Here is a 23,783-nt window from a genome sequence, read left to right as displayed (position 1 = left end):
CCTGCTTCTTGCACTCTGTATATTGGCATTGAGGGTTGCACTATAGGGTGGTGCTGTACAATCATTAAGGTCATTTCCGTCTATTTACTGAATTTAAAACAGATTTTTGGGAGATGTAGATACAGGGACAGACTCGCACACGAATTGTGAAGAGTTGAGGGGTGGGGGGGGGGGGGTGGGGGGGGGGGGGGGAGCTAAGAGGAGGAGGGAATCCAGATGGGAAGGAGCAGCATCGGCGCCGCAGGAGAGAGATAGAGAGGAGAGACGGAGTGTGGAGGGGAAGAAGCAAAGCCTCATCTCTGCCCGGAGATGAAAGCTACTTTTATCTCAGACTGAACAATCGGATTTCCAATTGGTGCCGCCATGTATTTTGGTACGTAAACGATGCGTTTTGCTTTTTTATCTTAAGAGTTTTTTGTGGTTGATCATGACGCGGCGGAGGCACTTGTTGCTATGTTGAAATGGATGTGAGCTTTGAGAAGTGGAACAGACCGAGGCAGCGATGGTGCTGCTTATTTAATGCATCTACAGATCACGGTCTCTATATATTCTTTAATAACAAGAGAGATAGCTTATAAATATAATATAGCTCACAGAAAACAGAGAAAACATTTAACTTCACTATGAATTGTTATATGCATGCTTATTTTGTTAAATGCCTTATACTATATAGGCCATTTCTCACAGGATTATAGGAAAAACACTGTGCATGGACAAAGTAAGACAAATTGTCATTGCTTTAGATTATTACAAGTTATGGAAATTACATTTAGTCATGACCAGTCGCTTTTTTAGGCTACTTCAGTTGAAGGGTCTAAACATTACGTGTCTGTCATCTCGTCCACGTGTTTCTTGTATCTCATAAAATCCTTACAATCATTTCTCACAATTAAGCACATGAACATGTAAAGAGGGTGTGGCTGCAGCCCCCCCTGCTGGCCAAAGTGAAATCATAATTTAAACAGGCTAATCTCTGATTTTCAGCGTTTCAGTGCTTGGTGGATTATGGTGCGGTTCCAGTGTGAAATATGTTGTAAAATTAGACTGCCTAAACGCTGATATGGTTTTCTACTTTTAAAAGTAGACTATCTTCCTGCGTGCCTTCACCTCAGCTAAAAGTTTAGAAGAGTTGCTAAACATTACTGGTCAAAGTAAGTTCTTGGCACACAATAGGCCTAAGCTTTACGAGGCTGCATGTTATGTGTAGGCCACATCCGCAGGCGCATTTATGCACAACTGACGCTGCCTATGGTTTTGTGATCCCGTGTTTTGATATTTTGAGGCTCGTTGCTTCGTGCTGGTGTCGGCGCACGGCCACCAGTGCAGAGGGTGTACCGATGCCAATCCAGTGTAGTCAGGTATCTCTCGTGCTATTACCCGCCTGCAGGAGCAGATCAACAACTCAACGGTCAGCAGGTTACATCACACACAAGTTTTATTCCAATTATGGCATTACCATCAGACAGACAGAATAAAGATTAATATTCTAACTAAATTCGAAATTGAAGGCCTTTCCTTTACTCTGGTGACGCTCTTTACAGCCGTCTGAAGGCAGCAGGTAGCCAACCTAAGCTTCCCTCTTCCATCTGCTGTCTAACTGTCTAAACCACAATTACGCACCAGATCTGCTGGTTACATTTTGTGTAACAAGCACACTGTTGCGAAATAACCACAGAAACCTCCATGGCTGTGTGCACACCAAACTGATCGGTTAATTATTCTCTACATTTCCATCCAAAACATCGGGTAACCAGGGCAACGGCTGCGCGCACCTTCTTCATTTTAAGGATACTGACCGAAGTGTAGCCCAGAGCTTCGCATCCATGTATCCACTAACCTACAATCGACTTGTGGACCAAATGAGATGAAAGGAAACGGTCTGCGCAAATAAAGTAGACAGACAGCATTAACACCCAGCCTACAGTATTTGAAATATGACGCATCATTAATAACATAAAGGATAAAGGATAAAGTAGCCAAGTAGTAGGACTAATGAGCGCATAGCCTAGGTGATAAGCCTGTATGTTAAAGATTTGATTCTGAGGTTTCTGACCTTGGTCTTCTCTATTTATTTTTTTTATTTTTAAAGGGAGGGCCTACTTGTAGCAGGATGTAACACGGTATAGGGCCTAGTCTAATCCACAGTAATTTAGTGGTTTGTTAGGTTTGTGTATTAGGTGAATGTAAATCTAACAGAGTTTGCAAACATGTGCAAAATGGACTGTGAACTAAGTGCACAGAGTTTTGGTGGAGGTGGAGTGAGAAATCGCCTATATGAAATTTGAAAGATGTGGTTATTGAATGCATGTTGTGTGTCTTAGCAATGACATGCGATCCACAGTTTAGTGCACGCTGGCTGCTCTTGTGCTGACTTTGTGAAGGGTTTCGGGAAAAGTGAAATCGCCATTGGTATTTTTTTGGAACCAATTGTACAACAGAACGGTAGTCTACAATGCGCGTGCATGTAATATATCAAGCACGTATCCAGGGCAGCACACATACTACTCAGGCCAAACACACACAGCATTACTTGCGCACACACACTTACACGGCTTCAGCCAGTTAAAGGCAATCAGACTAATGGCAGTGCGGATGGGTGTGTTGTGATTTTGATTATGATGATTATACATGTGGGCTGGTCCTGAATCAAACTGTAATCAAGCTCAGAGAACACGCAAACTAGAAAACAAGCTTGCATAATCAGGACTCAGCAGCACAAACAAGATGCTTATCAAGCAGCACTTTTAGTAATGGCCTCATTGAACCAGAAATATTTGTGTGTGTCAGGCTGCAAGTGTGCAAGTTTAATTTTGATCAAATAATGTGTTTTATGATGTGGATGATTGTTTGTCTGTGTGTGTGTGTGTGTGTGTGTGTGTGTGTGAGTAGCCTATGTGCACACACCCTGTTCTGCACCTGTGTGGAGTGGCCTATTTGATTAACCTAAGAAAGCTCTCACTTGACTGCTTGTATGATAGGCTTTGAAATTAATGTTTATTTAGGAAAACAGATGTTAAATAGGCCTCATTATCAGTTCTATAACTGAAACAAGGAACTTATTCAATTAGTTGATCATCAGAAAGTTAATCAGGCAACAATTTTGACAGTTGATTAATGATTTAAGTAATTTTTTAAAGCAAAAATGTCAAAAATTACTGGTTCCAGCTTCGCAAATGTAAGCATTCACTGTTTTTTGTACTCTATAATGATAGAGTTTGAGTTTTGGCATAGTAATCACTAAAATTAATTATTAGTTGCAGCCCTAATGAGTTCTCATTTCAGACATTATAACAACATGGTGGAAGAATCAATATACAGTGTAATTATACTCACAGATGCAATTATCATCAGTGGTGGAAGAAGCATACTTTATTTTGGTAAATGTACAATATTATTATCATCAGAGTGTCAAAAGTAAAATAGCAGATTATGTAGAATAGCAACTATCAGAGTGTATATTATTATAGGCCTATAATATATATTATTGGACTTTTACTTAATAATGGGATTGCACTCTAATTGTAGCACAGTAGATATAGGACACAAAGGATATACACTCAAGTACCTGAAATGTATGTACATACCTTCCACCTCTGCTTGTCATACCAGTTCCACATTTTAATTTTCTGCCACTGTGGATGAGTGGGTGTTTCAAACTAACACAAGAAAAAGATAAAGTGATGTTTGATCTAAGTGAACCTTTCCTTTTTTTTTTATCACTGCCAATATAGATTAATGAAACTCAAATGAGATCGAGGTCCACGCAGATCAAACATCATTTTATGTTTTTTCCAGTTAGGGGTTAATTGGGTACACAGTATATTTTGTCAATTCATGACACCAGAATGTGTTTACTTATAGGGACCAAATCACATTAATCTATAGTGGCAATAGTGACATAAATGTTAAAAAAACAATACAATCAGACACGTTTCTGAGCAGACAAACTTGAGCACAGTGTCTTCATCTAGTTATCTGTGGTGTAGTAGCTTCAGTTATCATCAGATTATTTCTAAAAAGAATCACCTCGTCTGTATATAATCATTCCTCCATATGTCAATCGATCCACCTGTCTCCTCCCTGCTGTGCTGTCTCCTAGGTAATGTGTGTCACAGCGCTCTGCCGCCGCTGGTCCGTCCCACGCTGGGCAGGACCCAGCCCTCCCCAGATGCGAAGGCCCTCCTCCCCTTCCACCTGTTGCCTGGATTCACTGACGTGAGTACTGTCAGTCATCGCAGTTGTCACGGCAACCACGCTCTCACCAACTGTACTCTCTTGCCTTAAAAAAATCAAAATCAAAACCCTAATCGTTCACTTTTAGCATGCTGCTTTCTGCTGCAAGTGGAGGAGTTTATTTTGTGGGATAGTGTACAGTTATTTTTCAATACACAGATGCATGAGCGAGCTGCCCACACCATTCCAAATATATCACATCTGATGCTGAGAGCTGTGACATTTCCACACATCCTGGGGGGTGGAGCTGATTCCTTGGTATTCCTCACACAGCTTTTCTTAGAGCTGTCCACCCTGGTCTTTGTGAAGGATGAAGGGGGAGAGAACTGAAGCTGGCCAAGTCCGAGCCCCGAAGAGAGTTGACGTGTCAGGCTGAGCTAAGGGCTGCCGTCGGGTTGACAGGGGGATCGTGCTGTATATGTCTTAATATACTCCTCTGCTATGTATGAAATCATTCTTCTGGCCTGAATCAATTTAGTATAAGTAGTGTAGCTTGACTACAAAGCTGAGATTTATTTACAGACAATACAAAACTGTGTCTAACACCTTGACGCCAGAAGTTGAGCCAAGAAAACATGATGTGTGTTTTTTTGTCCTCACACTTTCACTAATACCAACCCTATTACAAAATGAAGGGCCCGTCTCTAAAGTCTGATGTGCTCTTAGATGTGTGGAAAAGAGAAATAGAGATAGATGGAGGGTTTAAAAGAAAGAGAGGATTGCATGCATGTGTCTGCATTTGATAGACTGTTAGTGTGCAGTGTAGATTTATTCTGTGTGTGTGTATGTGTGTGCCTGACCTCTCTTGCTTTGTCAAAAAGCCATTCTGCCACCTGAGGAGAAATCAGGTCTTGGCACCCTCCATTCCACCTCACTCTCCTCTCTCCAGCCTTCTCATCAATCCTTGCATTGCTCTTGCTCCATCACCCTCTTCACTTCAGCTCTCTTCTTTTGTATTTTCCACTTTGTCTCCTGCTGTCATCTTCCCCATCTCTCCCATCTCACCTTGCACTCTTTCTTGCTTTCAACAGTTTACAACTCCTTCACTCTTTTTCTTCCTCTGCCGCCGCCACCGCCGCCGCCACAAACAATCAATATACTACCATTTTTGGTCAGATTACTACACACAAAAAAATATTGGTTCTTCAGTGGTTCTTTGGGGTGGTTGAGGTGCTATATAGCACCGCTACCATGTAAAGAACCAGCTCAGCCCAGTATGGTTCTTCAGCGGTTCTTTGGGGTGGTTGAGGTGCTATATAGCACCGCTACCATGTAAAGAACCAGCTCAGCCCAGTATGGTTCTTCAGCGGTTCTTTGGGGTGGTTGAGGTGCTATATAGCACCACTACCATGTAAAGAACCAGCTCAGCCCCTGTATGGTTCTTAAGAGGTTTTATAAACTCTCTTTTTAGTTTTTTGAAAAACCAACAACACTTAAAGAATGTATATTTCTTGATGATAACATATTAAAGCAGTGGTTCTCAACCTTTTTTCCCGCAAACTCCCCCAACATGTCTAAGGAAATATTCCAGGGCCCCCACAGGTGACTCTTTGACCTCAGAAAAGCATTGGCTTTATGTTTTGTAGGCCTAAATTAAACATTCTGTAAGTAAAGTTTTAAATAATTTACATAGGCTGACATAATTATTATTTTTTTAAAAGCAAGCCTCTGCCTTACTCTAAAGCACTGCACTCAAATATTCAGTAGCCTACTAATTTCCAATGTGGCCTTTATGTCATATACAGGACATAAGAATAATTCCACACATTCCCAGAATAAAAATATTAATTCATAATGAAAAGCATTCTCAATATCCTCAGATTCAGATTGAAATTACCATTGTAATAAATTAAATACATTTTATTTATCTAGTGCCAATTCATAATAGTGAACATTGCACTTTTGATATAAAGCAGGTTTACACCGTAGCCAAATCTTTGTAATAGTATTTACAGAGACCACCATCAAGGACTTGTCATTAAAGTGAGTTTTTGACCCGGAACTACATTTGACCAGAACACGCAGAACAGGCGCTACATAAAAAGAGAGCACGTAGCCCGACCGCAACGATGCGAGCGCGAGAGCGGCCAGAAATTTGGAAACAGAACTGCAACGTTGGACCGTTGGAGTCGTCGGACTCGTTAACCAAATCCAGAACGGGCCGGCTTCAGAGTGACAACAAGCAGACATTTTTGAGGTAAGTGTTTTAGCGCCAGCTGCCACAGAAACAGACTATTAACGTTGAGTTGCTTATCAGGGGAAATCTTTCGTTGGTATTTTCAAACGTTGTGCCGTGTTTTGTAACGTTGATACAAACGTTAAAGATACACTAATGTTCAATAAGATAAGTTAATATTCTGTTGATACGATTAGGCATATTTGTTGCTGCACAAACCATTAAGTGTAACGTTAAGTTAGTGTAACGAGGGTTATTCAATTCTGTAATACTCCCTTTTAATCTCTTTTATATCGCTGATAGTGGTAACAGTCAGCAGATGGTGGTGGGCTAACGGCGGATAACGGCTAACTGTTAGCTAACATTAGTTGACTCAAAGAAGGGATGTTTGTTAGTTCCCATGGTAACGGGCTTTAAAGCTGCGTGTGTAAAGCTGATGATACACGGAGCAACTTTTAGAGCAATCGATTGTTGTAAAGATTACTACCGTAATCCCCCTCCCCCACCGTTGCGCCACCCGCCCCGCACCGCCCCTATCCGTTCAATACATTGTCAGACTTGCCACTACCAAGATTGCCCAGCAACATTGCTCAAAAAGTTGCCCCGTGTATCATCAGCTTAAGGGAGTATTAAATATGAACAACATAAACTTATGAAAGTAACGCAAATGTACACCTTACATCTATCAAATACAGGTAAAATTACTGACAAAATAAAATTACAAGATTTTGCTATCAGACATAGTAATTTAACCATTTAAAACTCAAATTATGTATGTAGTGAACACGCAAGAGGCATATGTTACATTAGCTAGTGTAGCCTTATGTCAAACGATTCTATGCAAGTGCACTGCAATGGAAGCAAACAGTACTGTAAAGTTAGGTTAATTGTTGCTTTAATTTAAGCTATTTATCATTATTTATTATATATATCTTAGTGAATTTGTGAACTTGTATTTTTATAAACTGTTAACAATTTAACATCCCTGCTAGTGTAGCTACTGTTCTTTTTATCTGGTATTTATATTATGTTTATTTAAAGTTAGCAGAAATTATTAATTTATGTTTCTAACTTTTGTCGTCACTAGGCAGCAGATAGGGCTATCGGCTAATATTTATCCTAGTTTTTTAATTTCATTTTTCTCTCTCTTTGTGTCAAACCACAGCGGTGTTTCAGACTGGTAAGTACAGGTAGTGTGCTGATTGCCTCTTTATTTAATTGTATGAGATATGCCTATATTTAATTAATGTCTTTTCTACTTCTTTCATCTTAACATAAGCTCCTTTGGGATCTGAGAGACCCCACAAATGTTGATGTGGACCAACAAATTGTCACACAGCTCTCTGTAACGTGATGGATGACTGTGAAGATGGCAGACTGGAAAAAGGTAAATCTCTGCACTGCTTAGATTTTTAGTGTACCACTGAGTTGACTGACTGACACCCTACATATCTGCCTGAGATCATACCTGTCTGACCAATTACCTACCTGTCTTCCTACATAGCTGCTTCACACACAGTAATAAATATATTTTTAAAAAAGGTATTAGGTAAAACCTTCCAACATGTTATGTTAACTTAATGATTTTTTTTTTTACAAACGAGTTGATCGGGGATAAACATTGTGCTGCAAGCTGTTTCATAATGACACTCATTTTGTCTTATAAATCCAGCGCACCCCTTTTCTTTACAGGGTGGCTCCTGCCCCTCCATAAAAGCACAGACTCCCTCTCAGCCAGGCTGTTGCAAGTAAACTTTAGCTTGAGCCAAGATGACAGGGGTTAAAACTGCTGTAGCTTGCTAGTCACCATAATTAGCTTAAGCCTATGGCATTTTACACTGTCCTGTACAACATAAGCGGGTATAGTTAATAGTTGGATGGATATTATTTTCATACTAAACCAGGTGTGTTCAGTGTTGCTTTACCTGGTCGATACTTATAAAATATCCACTGTGTAATAACATACTAAAACTCTCGTTAATTAAAAATATGAAATGGTATTAAATTTGGCGAAGAACACATCATGACTAATAAATGTGAGATAAGATGTTAATGCTATTGTCCTCTCTTCCCCAGGGCCATGCTTAGACCAACACTCCTGGCATCTCAATACCTAAAATGGCACGTTAAGGCTTCAGGGAAGGTCATCCTATGCAGTGTGACCACATTTGGCTCACACTTGATGGCCAGTTTATCACAGAAGAGAGCGAGGACATCTCGATGGCACTGGGCATCCTCCTGTGTGTATATTTTGTTTGGAATCCAGCATCCTAAAGGACTGAAGAAGACACTGACCTTTTTGGAGTGTGTTGTATTGAAATTAAGGATGCAGTCGGACTTCCTGTCACAGTAAAGAGTATACAAATTAATCTGTGAGTGGACTGTAGGACTCAATATTCTCTCTTTCTGGATGGCCTGTTGAAGAGAACAAGGACTTTTCCACTGAACTGGGCCTCTTCCAGTTTCTATTTTTGAAATCCTGAAGGACTTACAAACATGTTATTGTGCTGTTGACAATGAACGATACTGCAGGACTTCAACTGCATTAGCCAGTTGCAGTAATTTCACAAATGTACTAATTTAATGTTAAAAGACTATAGATTTTCTAAATATAGTGAAGAACTAAAGTAGGCTTATACAGGAATAGGCCAAAAAGAGACCTGCCTACTGGGCTACAGAAAATGTTTGTTTTTACTTATTTTAAAATGTACACATTATAGCTTGTTATCTATATAAGGAGAGTATATTGTGATGTTGTGTATATATTTATCTATTTGTTTTTTTCCTGACTTGACAACTCTTTAATTTACTTTCTGTTGAAATAATACATTAAAAGGTTTTAAAAGGGTAATTTTGTTTCTCAGTAAGTATTTAGTACAGGATTTGGAATTTTTTGAACCACCATTTGGTAACAAATGATTATCATAACACAAATTATGAAGTTGTCATTTAAAAGCATATTGACTTGTCTCTGGTAGTATCTGGCATGACTTAAGGGCCCCACTAGCTCAAAATGTAAAAACTTTTTATAGAATCTAATGGTTCTAAATAGCCCCATTTGACAAATGTGCTATAAAACTGAAAAAAAAAAAGGAAAAAAAATAGGTGCTATATAGCGCCAGAAGAGGTTCCCCTATGATTACGAGCCAAAGAACCACTGTTGGGTACTGTTAAGCACCATTTTTGTTGGAGCAAAGTAGTGCTATATGGCACCTAATGGTTCTACATAGTACCATTTGACAAAGGTACCTTATAGCACCTTTGAAGATTGGTGCTATATAGCACCGAAACTGGTTCCCCTATGATTACGAGCCAATGAAGCACTATTAGTGCTATTTAGCACCATTTTATTTTTTTTGTGTGTAGCTTTTACTTCTCTTGGCTTCCTCGTGGTGGACCTTTTTACTCAAGTCAGAAAAACTGTCTCACTTAAAATTTACCACATTTTGAAAGATTTCTTCAAATCGCTCACAAAACCTTCGCCTTGCTCAGTCACATCTCCTCACCTATTTATAACTCTCTCTCTTTTCTTTCATTATATTCCATTTCCAACACTTCTCCTGCTCTACAGTTATAGTACATGAATAATGTCAGGCCTGTAAAAAGTCACTGACCTTTACAATGCTTGCTATTGATTGGTTGTAATTTTGGAGATTTATGGCATTTAATTTTTAACGTAATGTTAAATGTTTTCTATACAATTAAGTTGGAAAAGGAGCGTTGGCCGCATGCCTGAAATAAAATGCAACATGCTCACTGAAAGCCCTTTCTGCCACCTCTGTAGACTTTAGCGCAGCATGCAACTGTTATTTATTATTTATGTTAAAATTAATCTGCTGATTTCTTTACTTTTTTCTGCAAAATATATATAATTTCCCAGAGCCTTGTGTAACTTATTCAGTACCGTGTTTTATCCAAAACCCAAAGGTATTCTGTTTGCTATCATATAGGACAAAGAAAAGCAGGAAACCCCCCGCTGGCGGCAGTGGAGCCTGAGAATATTTTATCCTTAAAAAAAGTATTCATTATCAAAATAGTTTCTGATGAATTTCTGTCAATCAATGAATCAGCTAATCATTTCAGCTCTACTGTGTGTGACACCTTTGAGGTGTAGATAACACCTCAAAGGCTTCCTAAGTTAGTTTTTTTATTTAAATATTGTTAAACAGAAACCTATGGTAGGACTTAATGTGCAATATTTTGTCTGCAAACTGGATAGATCACGCACCATAGTGTAAAAGGGAATCTTCTCCCTCCTCTGACTTGAACCTGTGGGTGTTCAGTAAGTGGGCACACCACTGAAATGTAGCTGGCTGTGTTTTCTCCTTGAATGTGTGTTTTTATGTGAGCTTCTTGATGTGTGTGTGTGTGTGTATAAGCCTGTACTTTCTTGTGAATATAGGTGCTATGTGTGTGTTGGCATCTGTAAAATGCTGTGCAGGAGTTTGTTTGGTGCCCACATGTGGGTTGTCATGGTTACAGGGTGGCACACGTGTGTGGGTGCTTATTGTGAGTCAGGGATCCGGCGCTGTAAACTGGGACTTCACCGGCTGGCCGGGCTTGTAGTTTGACAGAGCTTTTTTTTAAAAATGGAAACAAAAATGTGCTTTTGTTTCCAAGAAAAGAATAATTTAAATGACAAAGAACCCAAAGCAGCAGCTCATTCATCATAACCCACCCATTTTTAGCTGTTGCGCTGGTACACAATGTAAGTCCAGGAACATTCATCATAATAAACGTTGAGGCTCTTGACTGAGCTCCAAGTAAAAGTCTGCTTTATTTTACTTTCAGCCATAACTCACTTTATAGTGTTGAGTATGTCTGACACGCCACCACCGCTGAGTGTGAGGAGGTGAGACAGAATGTATTGATTAATAAGAAACTATGTGGCGGATGTCATGTCTTTATTTACTGTATTTACTGCTTTTATTGCTTCTAGTGTCACAATAAGCAGCATGGATAGATGCAGCAATGGAATAGATGAAGGAGACTGATTTGTTTCAGCAGGGGATGCAGTGTGCATACAGAAGAAAGAAAGAAGAGGCAATGAGTAAGAAGGACAAACTGACTTTGCCACAGGTGCTAGTCCACCCCAGAATGTGGCTTGGGAGTTGAAGGGTAAGAGAGTGAGAGGCAGGAAGGTGACTTTGATCAGACGGAGACGAAGGGAGAGGCAGAGAGTTCAGAGGGGAGCAGATGGAGGGGTGAAGTGAGGAATGTGTGTTGGAAGGTCAGATGGTGATGCAGGAGCTTCTGGGCTGAGGTGGGAGGCACTTTTTTTTTTGCCACTGTTAAAATGTTCAGTCTCATTCAGAGAAACATAAAAACTACGCTCACGTTCTCATAAATGTTTAACAATAATGTGGCCATGCACTGTGTATACCTACACTTAGCCGTCCACTGTATATTCCCATGCCATAGTTATTACTGGCATTTAAAGAATGAATTTTTAATTGGTGTAATTTAATGATTTTTAAAAAATAACTATTTGTTTTTATATGTTTGTTTGAGTTTTATGTACACAAATAGCTGTAGGGTAACAGGGAGAGATACTGCAGAGATGCATTCCAGTGCAGCTGCCTAGTGTGATGATCAAAGAAAATGAGCGCACACACACACACACACACACACACACACTTAGAGGCAGATTCTGTTGCGTTCAGAATGTTTGAAGAGCAAATAATTCATCTTTGGCAAAATCTCTAGTGCAGTGCTATATGTTCACATGATTATAGAACCGGTTGGCTGACCCACAATAACACATAAAGTTTTACATCACCTCCAGCCAGATTTCCATAAAGCCTCCCTGGTTGTGGCTGCTTATGTGGGTCATTTCATCACAGGTAATAAGGTTTATTTTGCTCCACAAAGGCCAGTTGGGTTTTATTGCACCGAGTATATGTGTTCATTAAACATTCTAGTAGGTAATGTCCAGAGGTGCACACCGCTGTGTGGTCAGATATTTGTACATTTATTGTTCACGCAGACCCACACATGCAAAGACATTAGGAGGTTTACTGCCTGGTTTTTACACTCATAAAGAAACCTCGTCTGGAGGTGACTGCTCCATAATTTCCTCCTTAGCTTTTTTTGTGTTCATGTTACAGAACAACACACATGATTTCAAAGCATCTTTGTGTCCTGTGTATTTATTATTTTGAAAGTGGATGACGGGAGGAATGTTTCTAAATCCCACCTTCATTTCTGACTGTCCGTGTGGAGAGATCATCAGCAGGATCTGTGTCATGGAGTCTGGGTGGGAAAAGGACTGGGCGGGGCTAGGTTTTCAGCATGAAGCGCTCGCCCCCCTGTAGGTTTGAAAGGTGGCTGTAAAATGTTTATTGTCAGCTCCATCATGGAGAGCGGAGGCTGTGGTCAGGTGGGATTCACGGTGGTCACACTGGATTCACATAGTTAGATGATTTTGTGTGGAAAATAAAAGTCACTACTTCTCCACTGTCTGGCCATTTACTGCTATTCATTTATGCTACATTTTGTTTAGGAACTACAGAATCAGGCGAGTCAGTTAGGGAGCTAGGATTAAGTGGCTCTGACCAGTGGAAGAGGACAAAGCTCTTAACCAGTGAACAAACTAATGCTTGCAACCTCGACAGAGATCAAAGCAGTGAATTGCAATATATTTTTAAAAAATATATGTGTGTTTGGAACATACTGAACATACTGAATGAATACTTTTCTGCCATAAAAACATTGATCCAAGCAAAATCCAGGATGACCACAGCCTCTGTTCTGCCTGACAGCCATCTTTCAAACATACAGGGGTTGAGTTTTTCACAGTCAAAATATTTAAGGTGGAATGTCACTTTAAATGTGTTTGGGTTAGTCTAGGTTTAGCCTCTCCAGAGTGAAGGGCATGCCATTTACACTCTTTACAGTGTGCTGTTGTCTCTAGTGAATGATTTCACTACCTACTCAGTCTTGTCTTTCACGACCCTAAACCAGTTATGACCTTAATGTTATGCATCTCTTTTGTTGCAGATGGATCACGTCCAGAAATCTCTGATTGGCCCAGGCTTTGGGCTAACCTTACCGCTTAAGAGGAAGGCTAGTTCCTGCGGAGTCTGTCGACTGAGGTTCAACTCTGAGGTGGGTGTTGTCCTGTGGGAAACACACATTTTGAATTGTTTTTCTTTCAGGGTGCTTTTACAGTAATTCTCACACACACCCTTGCATGACAGTTGAATGCCTGAGGAGGCCTGCCCCTGTTTCTTGGCTGTTTTACTGGTTCTGAGGAGTTAATGCTGCCTCATGCCGTAATTAGGTGAAATGTGCACACCTCTAATGCCCTTTATAGAGCATACATTTTGTGCTCATTATAGAATGATTCATAAACAAGCACTATTAAAGGCTGCATTACAATGTCACCACTCCTATTGCTAACAAGATGGTGTAGCAGCACAGGAGTCATTGCCACAGAAAATACATGGAAAACAGAAAGAATGTGTAAATGTAAACACAAAGGGCGGTTTAATTCCAATATTTACAATTGCAACTGATTTAAGCAAGCATTTACATCAGAAACACAGCAAACTTTGATTTACTTGTTGCCTGTATAGTAAAACATCTGTCAAAGTGGGAGTGATAGAAGCCTTTAAAACTTTATGTTAGTGTTTTTATTCACATGAAAGTCATGCATTGTGGCTTAAAATGAAAACATTTTCAGGCTCACATAACTAAATAATTGTGATCAGTTGTTTATACCTTCCTGTTTGCTGTTGTGTACACAGGCGCAGGCTTCTTCCCATTATAGTGGCACCAAACACACAAAAAGGCTGAAAGCCATGGACACCCCAGATTCAAAGATCAGGACCTCTGAACCGGTCGCCAAGGAAACCACATTGCAAATCCTCTCATCACCCTGCTCACAGCCCCCAAGCTCTGACACAACATCAGGAGGTGTGTGTCTCTGCAGGCACGCATTCCCCTGTGTGTATGTGTGTCTTGTGTGTGTGTGTGTGTATGTGTGTACAGACATCAAATGTATGACAGCGTTATATGCATCTACGGCTCAAACCTTCTTTTCCCAGTCACGACTTTAACTCTTTGAAGTGATGAACCTCCTGCTGCTTTGGGTTTCACAGTGAAGAGATTAAAGTTTGAGCATTATCCTCCTTCTTCATGTCTACATTTACTGACCTCCGCTCCTGAGATCAAAAACACATTGAAAATGCTTTGAATATGATCCATGAGTGACTGTGTAGTGTGTGTGTTTGTGCATGTGTGCATGGAATATGTCAACATAAGTGTGGATGTGTGTTGAAGCATTGGCTCCTTTCCCAACATGATGATGTGCTGCTTTTGAATGTGCGTGGGCGTTAGGGAATGAAAATAATACATTTTGCTGCAAGCTAAAGAACAAGACGATTGAAGAATTGTACGTGACATCGCCAATATGAGAGTTTGTTTGTAAGACAGAAAAAGCGAGTGATCATTTCCAGTTTGGAGTTAGTTTCAGCGAAGTGGATGAGATGGCAGGAGAGCTCGCTCAGCAAACAACCCTGTTGGCTTGTAAGAGTGGGGAATCAATGGTAACAAACAGACACCCACTCAGCTAGGCAGAGCTAATCATTGTTATTAGCAAAGAGTGAATCCTTAAATCAGCGCGTGCTCCCCCAGGGAACCTCTTTAAGTCAGTCTCACAAAAGATAATAGAGCCAAATCATCTCTACACAAAACTGTTCGTTTAAGTGCTGTGAGGTCGATCCTAGGGGAAATCATTGATTATCAGTGCGATTAGAGAGGTCGATAGAGCTCATAATCATAATGTAGACTGGCAAGTTATTATCTCTGTCTCTGAGCATGTCACGAAATTGGTGCTTTTTATTATAAGAGTTCAAGAATTTCATAGAAGTGGAAAAAAGTTTATCTCCCTATCATCTGACGTTCTCCATCTCCATCTCTCTTGCTTGCTTTCTATACTCTTTCTGTTTACTTTCTGACTTACGCTGTCTTTATTATGTGGTATCTTTCTATTTCTTCAGAGCCCTCAGCACCAAACCCTACCTTAGAGGCGGCACCATCGAGCGTTGGCTCCTCTGAAACCGTAAAAGCTCCCTATGACCCCTCCCTGTCACCCAGCCCGATGGCACCAGAGAAAGAGACACACAGAGACGGAGAGGTGGAGGTGCCTCCAGTGGAGGAAACAGAGGAAGAGAAAGCTATACGTCTTCTCTACTGCTCCCTCTGCAAGGTGGCCGTCAACTCAGCCTCCCAGCTGCAGGCCCACAACAGTGGTGAGATACTGAAGGTGCTGCTGTTATCGAGTTTAGCTTGTACTATGATACTCTGTTGACGCGACTTTATATCCTCTCAGGCACGAAGCACAAGACAATGCTGGAGGCAAGGAGTGGTGATGGAGCCATCAAGTCCTTCCCGAGGACGGGGGTCAAGGCCAAGGTGGTCGCACCGCCAGAGTCGTCAACTGGACTCCAGAACAAAACTTTCCACTGTGAGATCTGCGATGTGCACGTCAACTCCGAGACTCAGCTCAAACAGGTTAGTTGATCAAAAGGTCTGGGGCTGTTTAGTTGTTATAGTGATTAACGCAGAAAAACTGTCCATGACAGAGATGTGTTTAGACCTATTAGAGAGATTTTGGATGATCCTGCTAATGAATATGCGTGAATAGCGGATCACCAGAAATATGTGGAATAAGTGGAATATTTTGCATAGACGACACAGGATTAGTGAGGCCAAATCTTTATTTTTGCAGAAGTCATTGATTTTATTTTTTTTCAAAACCCAAATTGTTCAATATGTATAAGAAAACACAGCCTGTTGATGCATACACATGTTCTCATGAAAAGCAACTATAGCACAGAGCCTTGTGTGAAACAGAATTGAAACATAAGCCACAGATCTGTGTGTGATACACACTGTACACTACCATGTATGTTTAACAGAAGAGAAAAGGGCTTTAGGTGAGTTAGAGTAAAATGTCCTTGATGTCTGTTATTCTGTGTTTTAGGCAGGAAAACCATATCTGTCATTTCTTTCATATCTTACTTTGCATTGTGATCTTAGATTTAAGAAGTTATGTCCTTGTCTGACAAATGTTTCACCAAGGCTACGGTATTATATTTTAAGGGTGGGGCCCCCTCCAAAGGTCAGAAGATAAATCTGAGGGGTCGTGAGATGATTAATGGGAGAGGGAAGAAAAAAAAGTTGTACTACTAAATATAAATGTATTTTGTGGACTTTCCTCTAATCTTTGCTTACTGAGTTATTTTACCTCTCTGGGCCTCGAACAGTTATGTAAATGAAACCATGTGAGAAATCTAGGGGGAACCGCTAACAACTCGTAGATATCTGGAACATGACAAGGGGCTCCAGTAAAGCTTTTTTTTTTGCAAGAGTTCACAAGCCAAAAAGTTTGGGAACCACTAGTTTAATCTTTAACCATGTGCTGTAAATCAGTGCAATATTAACCTCTGAAATGTATTCAGAGGTTAAGTAGTATATGTGTTTAAGTAAAGATAGTGCCTCAAAATGGCTAAAGACAATAGTTGAGTAAATGTACTTAGTAGATTACACTTAAATGTCTTATATGTCCATGTGTATGTACACTAACTAACTAACTAGCAGAATGAGCACTGGGTAGGAGACACAAGAAACTGGCCCATCACAGTTCTTATTGGTTAGTTCCTCTCATGAATGTACAGCTAGGAAAAGGTCAGCTGTCACGCAGATTTTGCCACTCACACAGTTCAACATCAACAGGGCCATCATCACTTTATCCAGTATGCATTACAGAAAAGGCATTACAGAAAAGGCACTTCAGGACGGCGCATATTTTATTCCCAATCACAGTGTGAACATCTCACACCTGTCAGTGCAGGTGAGTTAAAATCACAGATCCCTCAAGATAATGAGCACAAAGCTACTAAGCCTTGTGTATTTCAGCGAGCATCTGAATCCGATGTTCGTGATATGAATGCACAGTCGCTGGTCTTTATAACTGACTGCTGAAAAAGTTAACTTCAGCCAGGTGCTCATGCATATTTAGCAGTTCACCGCTGATTGTGTGCCTCGCTTGGCCGTAGCCATCTGTTTGTGCTTGTCAATCAAATCAGGAAGATGTCCAAACCCACCCCTCGTGAATATTTTGAATCTCAAAGTCAGAGCCAACAAAATATCAACATTCTTCCCAAATCATCAAAATAGTAAATAATAATAGGAACCTTGATTGGCCTTCCTTTAATTTACTCTTCACTGATTATTCAAATTGACAAGTAAATACGACTGGCATGTTTTATTTCTTTGTCTGCTCTGTCTTTGTGCTCCTGCCTGTGTCTGTCTGGATTTATTTGTCTGTGTGTTTATCTGTTTCTCTCCTCCGCTGCAGCACATCAGCAGCCGGAGACACAAGGATAGAGCAGCAGGTAAACCAGCCAAGCCTAAGTTCAGCCCCTACACTCCCACCCAGCGTCACCAGAGTTTCCAGGCAGTGAGTACTCTGCTGTTGCTTGATTTACTTTCATCCCTCATCATTGTGTTCGTGTACACGAGTTGATTCTCCAGAGCCTCCTCCAGGAAACTCCACTCCCTACTTCCAATGAGACAAATCGTCTGCGATATGGGCTGACGAATCTTCTGTCTGAAATTCTTTTATCCAGTGATGTTGTAAGAGGGACAAAAAGGCAGATTACGTTAGAAAGGAGAGCAGATTCATGATAAGATTTGTTTGGCAGGAACTGGGATGGCATGTGCTTCTGTTGGCCAAGTAGCTGCTAAGACTTTTAAGTGCTCAGTTTCCTTTTGTGGGAGAGAGAGAGAGAGAAAGAAAAACCTTGATTGCAGTTTGTTTGTCTGTGTTTCCAACTCAGATTCGTCTGGCTCTAAGGACGAACCAGGACCTGACCAAACCTCTGGCCTCGTGTCTCCTACAGCGTCAACTCTCTGTTAACTCTCTTTCTGTTGCTGCTGCTGCTGCCATGGCGACGCTGCCCTCCTTCTCCCTCCGCCATGCCTCAAACCCGAGCCCCGCCCTGTTTCAGAATCAGCCCCTCCCCCAGGCGCTGCTGCATCCAGGCCCTGGACCCATCTGTTCAACACACACACCGGTCCTGTTTTCCCCCTACTGACCCCATCGACATTGCAATCAGCTCTGAACTACTGCTAAAAGCAGACCTGAGACCTGAACAAGATGTGATATAAGACAGCGCTCACTGTACTCCACACAACAACACATGCTGTGAGTGTCATGGACCAGGACTGAAGATCATTTGCTGGGGCCAAAACCATGAGGCAGGTTGGGATGGAGGAAGTACATTGCAGCAAATGAATGTGTGTTTTCTGATGAGGGCGTGTGTGTGTGTGTGTGTGTGCATGCGCAGATATAGCCATCACAGAAGTACAATTTGTTACATGTTTGCTGCACTACTGCATGATTCACCCAGTCATAAACAGGATTTGTAAATGCCGATAATCTATTTGACAATCAAGAAAGTCCCTCTTAAAATGGACAGTTGAATCCAGTACAGATATTAGAAAGATGCATCATGGTGAACTTCCATGATGACTATAACTGTGTGTGTTTGTGTGTGCAGATATAAGTATGAATGGCGATCACAGCATGCTTGACTGAAGATGTTTATTATTTTCCAATAAACAATAGTTGTGGGTACTCATATTTGATTCCAGAAAATTCTTTATAATCATAGCGGTCATTGTTGAAAATGGCTCATAACACCAAATCAATGCTCCAAAACGCACATTTTATTTAATAAATAAGTGCACCATCTTTTCAATGAAATGTGTCATTCAGCATCAAAGACACATCTTTGTACCGACAGACTTACTAAATAAGATGCATATGCTGTAACACACATCTGTCAGTCTTTCCAGCTCCATGCGAACGTTTTCACCCTGACACTGCCAGAAATGTAGACGCCGCTGAGACGTAGTCAAGCATCACCCCCTCCTGAACCCCATAACTCTTTGCATTCAGACACTGCACCTAAGCCTATTTCATCCTCCTTTGCTACTTAGCAGCACGCAAAAACAATCTTTCCTTGGTCTATACTCAGGTATACCCCCCAAAAACACCCTAAAAGGATCCATAGCCTTTATTTAGCTTCTGAAGACTTTGAACACTTTTAAACTATTTATCACTTAAGAGACACAGATAAACCTTCACCTGCCACCGCCCGCCTGCATTCCCTCCAGCTTCGCTCTCTGAGATCAATCAAAGCAGGAATGTTCTGTCTGACTTTATTGTCTGTCTTTCTGATGAGGTTTACTACGCTGTAGCCCCAAGCAACGTGTAGCTCATTTCGTAAGGTTAGGTTTTAAAAGGAAGTTAATTTTGGAAGTCTGTAGGTATATATATACAGAGAGAGTAGACTTCTGCTTCAGTACAGGCACTGATCTCAGGAGCTGAAGTGTGGTTTACAGTGGACGCACCTCATGCAGACTCTCACATTTTGTCTCGGGGTGTTGTTTTCTCTTGTTTTTCTGACTTATCTGAAAATGAAACAACTGTGAATTATTTTAACCGTGACTACATTTGTGTGATCAGTGTCCATGCTGATGTGATCTGAAGGATGGTTATTTTAAACTTTCTCAGAGGTCGAACTCCATCACGTCAGAGGGCTGTGAGATAGCTGCCTTTTCAACTTTCTGCAACCTCTCAGACTATCTTCTTATTCTGGTCTTTCATCAGCCAACTGACACCAAACTGGATTAATTAGTTAGATATTTTTTGCTTCTGCATCCCAAAGGCGCTCCAAAGGAAATAATTCCACAGGCCAGTTCAGAGAATTATCATCCAATCAATCACCTCCTCCTGATTCTCCCACTTGTCGCAGCAGTCATTATTATTATTAATTGTCTGGGGTGATGATTGTGAACATCTGTGTGTGGGATGCTCAATTCTCCACAGACTGTCGGAATCCAGACCTCCTCTGGCCCCTTAATTCCCTGGCTCATTCCTTCGCCAGCCTTCACTGTCTTTTCTCCTTCACTTTTTGTCATCTTTCTTTCGTTATCTCACAATACGTTCATGGCTACTCCCTCCACCGCCTTTTTCTGTCTCTCACCTCCACTGTCAAATTCATGGCGGGCATGCTCACATGCACACATAAACATATGTCAGCAACACAAAAGCCTTACTTGGCATCCAGGGAATTCTTCCCTCTCTGCTACCTGGAGAGAGTACAAAGGTACAAAGCAGAGCTGTGCCATTTGAGGGCAGCTTTGCTTGCTGTTCGCATAGAAAAAGAACAAGTTCTTGGCATGATGCAGCATTTTGACTTCTGCACATTGCACTTTAATTCAAACCATAGAGCAAAGGTGGTCATGGATAAGTGCAATGAGACTACCACTAACAGACATGAGGGAAGTAAAAAAAATTTTTTTTATGAATTTTAACTTAAAGTCTGCATTAAGTGCTGTATAAATAAAGTTCATTAAGTCAAATAAACATCCAGAGGAAACTGAAATATATTACCAAAACACCATTATTACTTCTAAGACAGTTAATTAAAAGTATAGTTCAGCATTTGGGAAATAGACATCTTCTTGACAAGAGTTAGATGAGAAGAAAGATACCATGCTGGAGCCAGCAGCCCATTAGCTTGTCTGAGCATGGTAGTGATGGCGCAGTAGATAAGACACAAGCCTTTAGTTTGAGAGACCCAGGTTCTATCCCCCACATCCCCCACATCCACCAATTTGTCCCTGAGCAAGACACTTAACACCAGTTGCGACCTCTGACATATATAGTAATTGTAAGTTGCTTTGGATAAAAGATTAAATAAATGTAAAAGTAGCATAAAGACTTGAAATGAGGGAAACAAGCTCTGTAATAAGTATTTGCCTATTATGCCTGACCCATCCTGAGACCTGCTTGTTGTTGTGTTTGACCATGTGGTAAACAGCAATCTCAGCGTCTTAAACCAAAGTATTGTACATCTAAAGGTTGCCACTCCTACAACACAAGACCTGTAAAAGCTGCCTTTGTGACATGTTTCTCTAGCTCTAGTGGGTGAATAAAAGGTGAGTGGGCAGAGGGGATCTGTGGCATAAGCTCCATCTGTCTGGTTCATCACGCTTCCACGGTTGTCCTGGGAGCAAAGGTTGAAAGGTCAGACATCTCTCCAAAGTAGCAATTGTTTCTCTTGCAGCACCAGACCGGATTTGTTGAGAGCCTGTGAGGCTTTCTTGTCCTGCAGAGGCAGTGCGGTATGGCATGGAGCAACACATCCATAAACAGAGGGGATGTTGGCTGAAGTAAATGGCTCAGCAGGGTGTTCAAGAGCAGGCTGCAAGGCATAATGACCAAGCTGCACCACACGCAGAGTTGATTTTCTGTCTGTGGCTCAGTGCTCCTGTTGTGTTTTTTTCAAAGGGACCAACCTCCAGGTTGGTTTCTTTGGCAATGCAGTCAGAGATTAATGTTCACACCCATAGAGGGGAAAATTTGCAATATTGAAATACACTGTGGGGAGTTCCAGTTATAATAATCACTGGTGAGTGAATAACCAAAACATATTGTTACATTCTTTATTAGATGATTAATTGTGTTATAATGTGGGTTTTAGAGGGCATTTGAGGCATTTTTGGACGAAATACTCTTAAATCTAACACTGACTGTCAGCCAGACTAGATTTAATGTTGTGCTTAATACAATCGGGTACTTGCTGTTTTAGTTTAAGGAAACACCGTGATTTAGGCTTCAATAAAGACTGACATTGTTTATATAGATTGGTTTGTTGTTAGTATAATGTCACTTAGTCTCCTGGACTTGATGATCTTTATGGAAATAAGTCTTGCACTTTACTGCGTGATCTTGACATTCTTCATAGATGTCCTTTATGCACTCCTTCTTGTAATATCAAATAATCTAAACAAATTTTTTTTTTTATAAAGATGTAGGTGGCTGTCTGGTCATCTGTCCTACTGTCCATCAATCTGAGACCCATACAGCAAGTCACACTTTGACTTCCTGAGCTGTTTCTGTCTTAAAGGTTGCTTTTGGGGTTGATTACACAACCTGTGTTATGATTTCATTACCATAAATTGTGAGTATGGCACCATACGCACATTTTCCATATTAAAAAGTCGGCCTGTGTTTTCTTGGCCCCAGCTGAGGCGAGTGCACAGATTAGAGCTAATACTTTTCATCTGGTTAAAAAAGCAAGATGATCTTTTCATTGGCCAGTCAGACTGTCTGGACAGTGATGGGTGAGCTAGAGATCTGACTGGACAGAGATGAGTTTGTGATCTCTTAATAATGAGATCAATGCATAACATCAGCAGCTAAATAGATTTGTACTAAAAAAGGCAATGTGTTGATGTTCGTAGTCATCTGATTTTTGTATCTACATGTGCCCTAATTTATCTGGCTGCCACAATGCTCAATCCATTTTTATTTTAATCAGTCTCTCTTATTCTGTCCTTTTTTATGTACCTGTGATAATAAGTTCCTCTCTAGGCATCTGACACGTGTGCAGTCAGGGGTGGCATTAAATGACTGTGTAATGGTTTTGTCCATTAAAGCAAGCTGATCTAAAACCTGTGGAGTCCCTCTGGTTGTCTATCGTCTTTTCTCCCTCCTTCTCTATCTCTCGTTTTTTTTAATACAGACAGACTAAAAAAAACAAACACAACACTTTCATACACAAATGCCCCACTCACTTTTTCCCCACTGTGAGGCAACAGCTGTAACATTTAGTAGCTTTTAGAAAGAATAATACACCTTTTAGATAAACACAAGTGATCTTATTATTAAAACAGTGAGTCATTACAGCTCTGTATGGCTCACTTAGTGACAGAGCACTCATATTTGCAACACTTACAACGGCTCCTAACATGGGGTCTTAAAGTACACGTATGTATGAAAACGTATGATGTTAGCTGCAGTTTAGATGGGATTTTCAACTGTAATAAAATATTCTTCATTTTGTTTGTAATAAAGCTGAAATGCTACATACCATGCATATGTAATATGGAAATAATCCCAGTGAGAACATGCAAAGTGCCAGATATTTGTGAGGAAAAGCCAGCTAAATCAACACTTGTCAGTGTGCTTTTGTCATGGGTCTCACCCGAAAGGACAGACCTGTTTCACAGCTGAGGTGCCGCGCTAAAGTCATTTGTTTTCAGTGGGTGACACTCACAACACCCAAGTTTTACCAAATCCACTTCGCTAGCCTCAATATGCCATTCAGTTGGCTGTCATGGACACTTTATTGGCTATTCGCTGACAGAAGGCCCAAATGGATGTTACATTAGCTGCAGTGCCATACAGGAAACGTGCAAGTTTCTCCCATGCACACTGCCAAGTAAGACATGCCTGTTTGACTGAGTTGGGAAAGTAAATGAGATCATGACTAGGTATTCAGTGTAATCC

At 40.8% G+C, this 23,783-nt stretch overlaps 1 protein-coding gene and 1 long non-coding RNA gene across 2 annotated transcripts; both read left to right on the top strand.

Annotated features, from left to right (window-relative positions):
* Positions 1-219: 219 nt before the first annotated feature.
* On the top strand, positions 220-19,059 carry LOC119907484 (zinc finger protein 385D-like). The gene is made up of 8 exons (XM_038725245.1): positions 220-373; positions 4,100-4,215; positions 13,409-13,516; positions 14,158-14,326; positions 15,412-15,663; positions 15,744-15,925; positions 17,775-17,876; positions 18,256-19,059. The coding sequence occupies exons 1-8, from the start codon at positions 364-366 to the stop codon at positions 18,511-18,513; spliced, it is 1,197 nt and encodes a 398-aa protein (XP_038581173.1). The 5' UTR covers positions 220-363; the 3' UTR covers positions 18,514-19,059.
* Positions 6,439-9,260, top strand: LOC119907485. The gene is made up of 3 exons (XR_005445110.1): positions 6,439-7,589; positions 7,689-7,796; positions 8,486-9,260. It is a non-coding gene; the product is annotated as an uncharacterized LOC119907485 (long non-coding RNA).
* Positions 19,060-23,783: the final 4,724 nt, after the last annotated feature.

Source organism: Micropterus salmoides, unplaced genomic scaffold (assembly GCF_014851395.1).
Source record: "Micropterus salmoides isolate LMB-PRFRI ecotype aquatic unplaced genomic scaffold, ASM1485139v1 Ms_hic_scaffold_17, whole genome shotgun sequence".
NCBI classification, from domain to species: domain Eukaryota; kingdom Metazoa; phylum Chordata; class Actinopteri; order Centrarchiformes; family Centrarchidae; genus Micropterus; species Micropterus salmoides.
The sequence above is the reverse complement of the archived record's forward strand: the minus strand, read 5'-3'. Positions and strand labels throughout refer to the sequence as shown.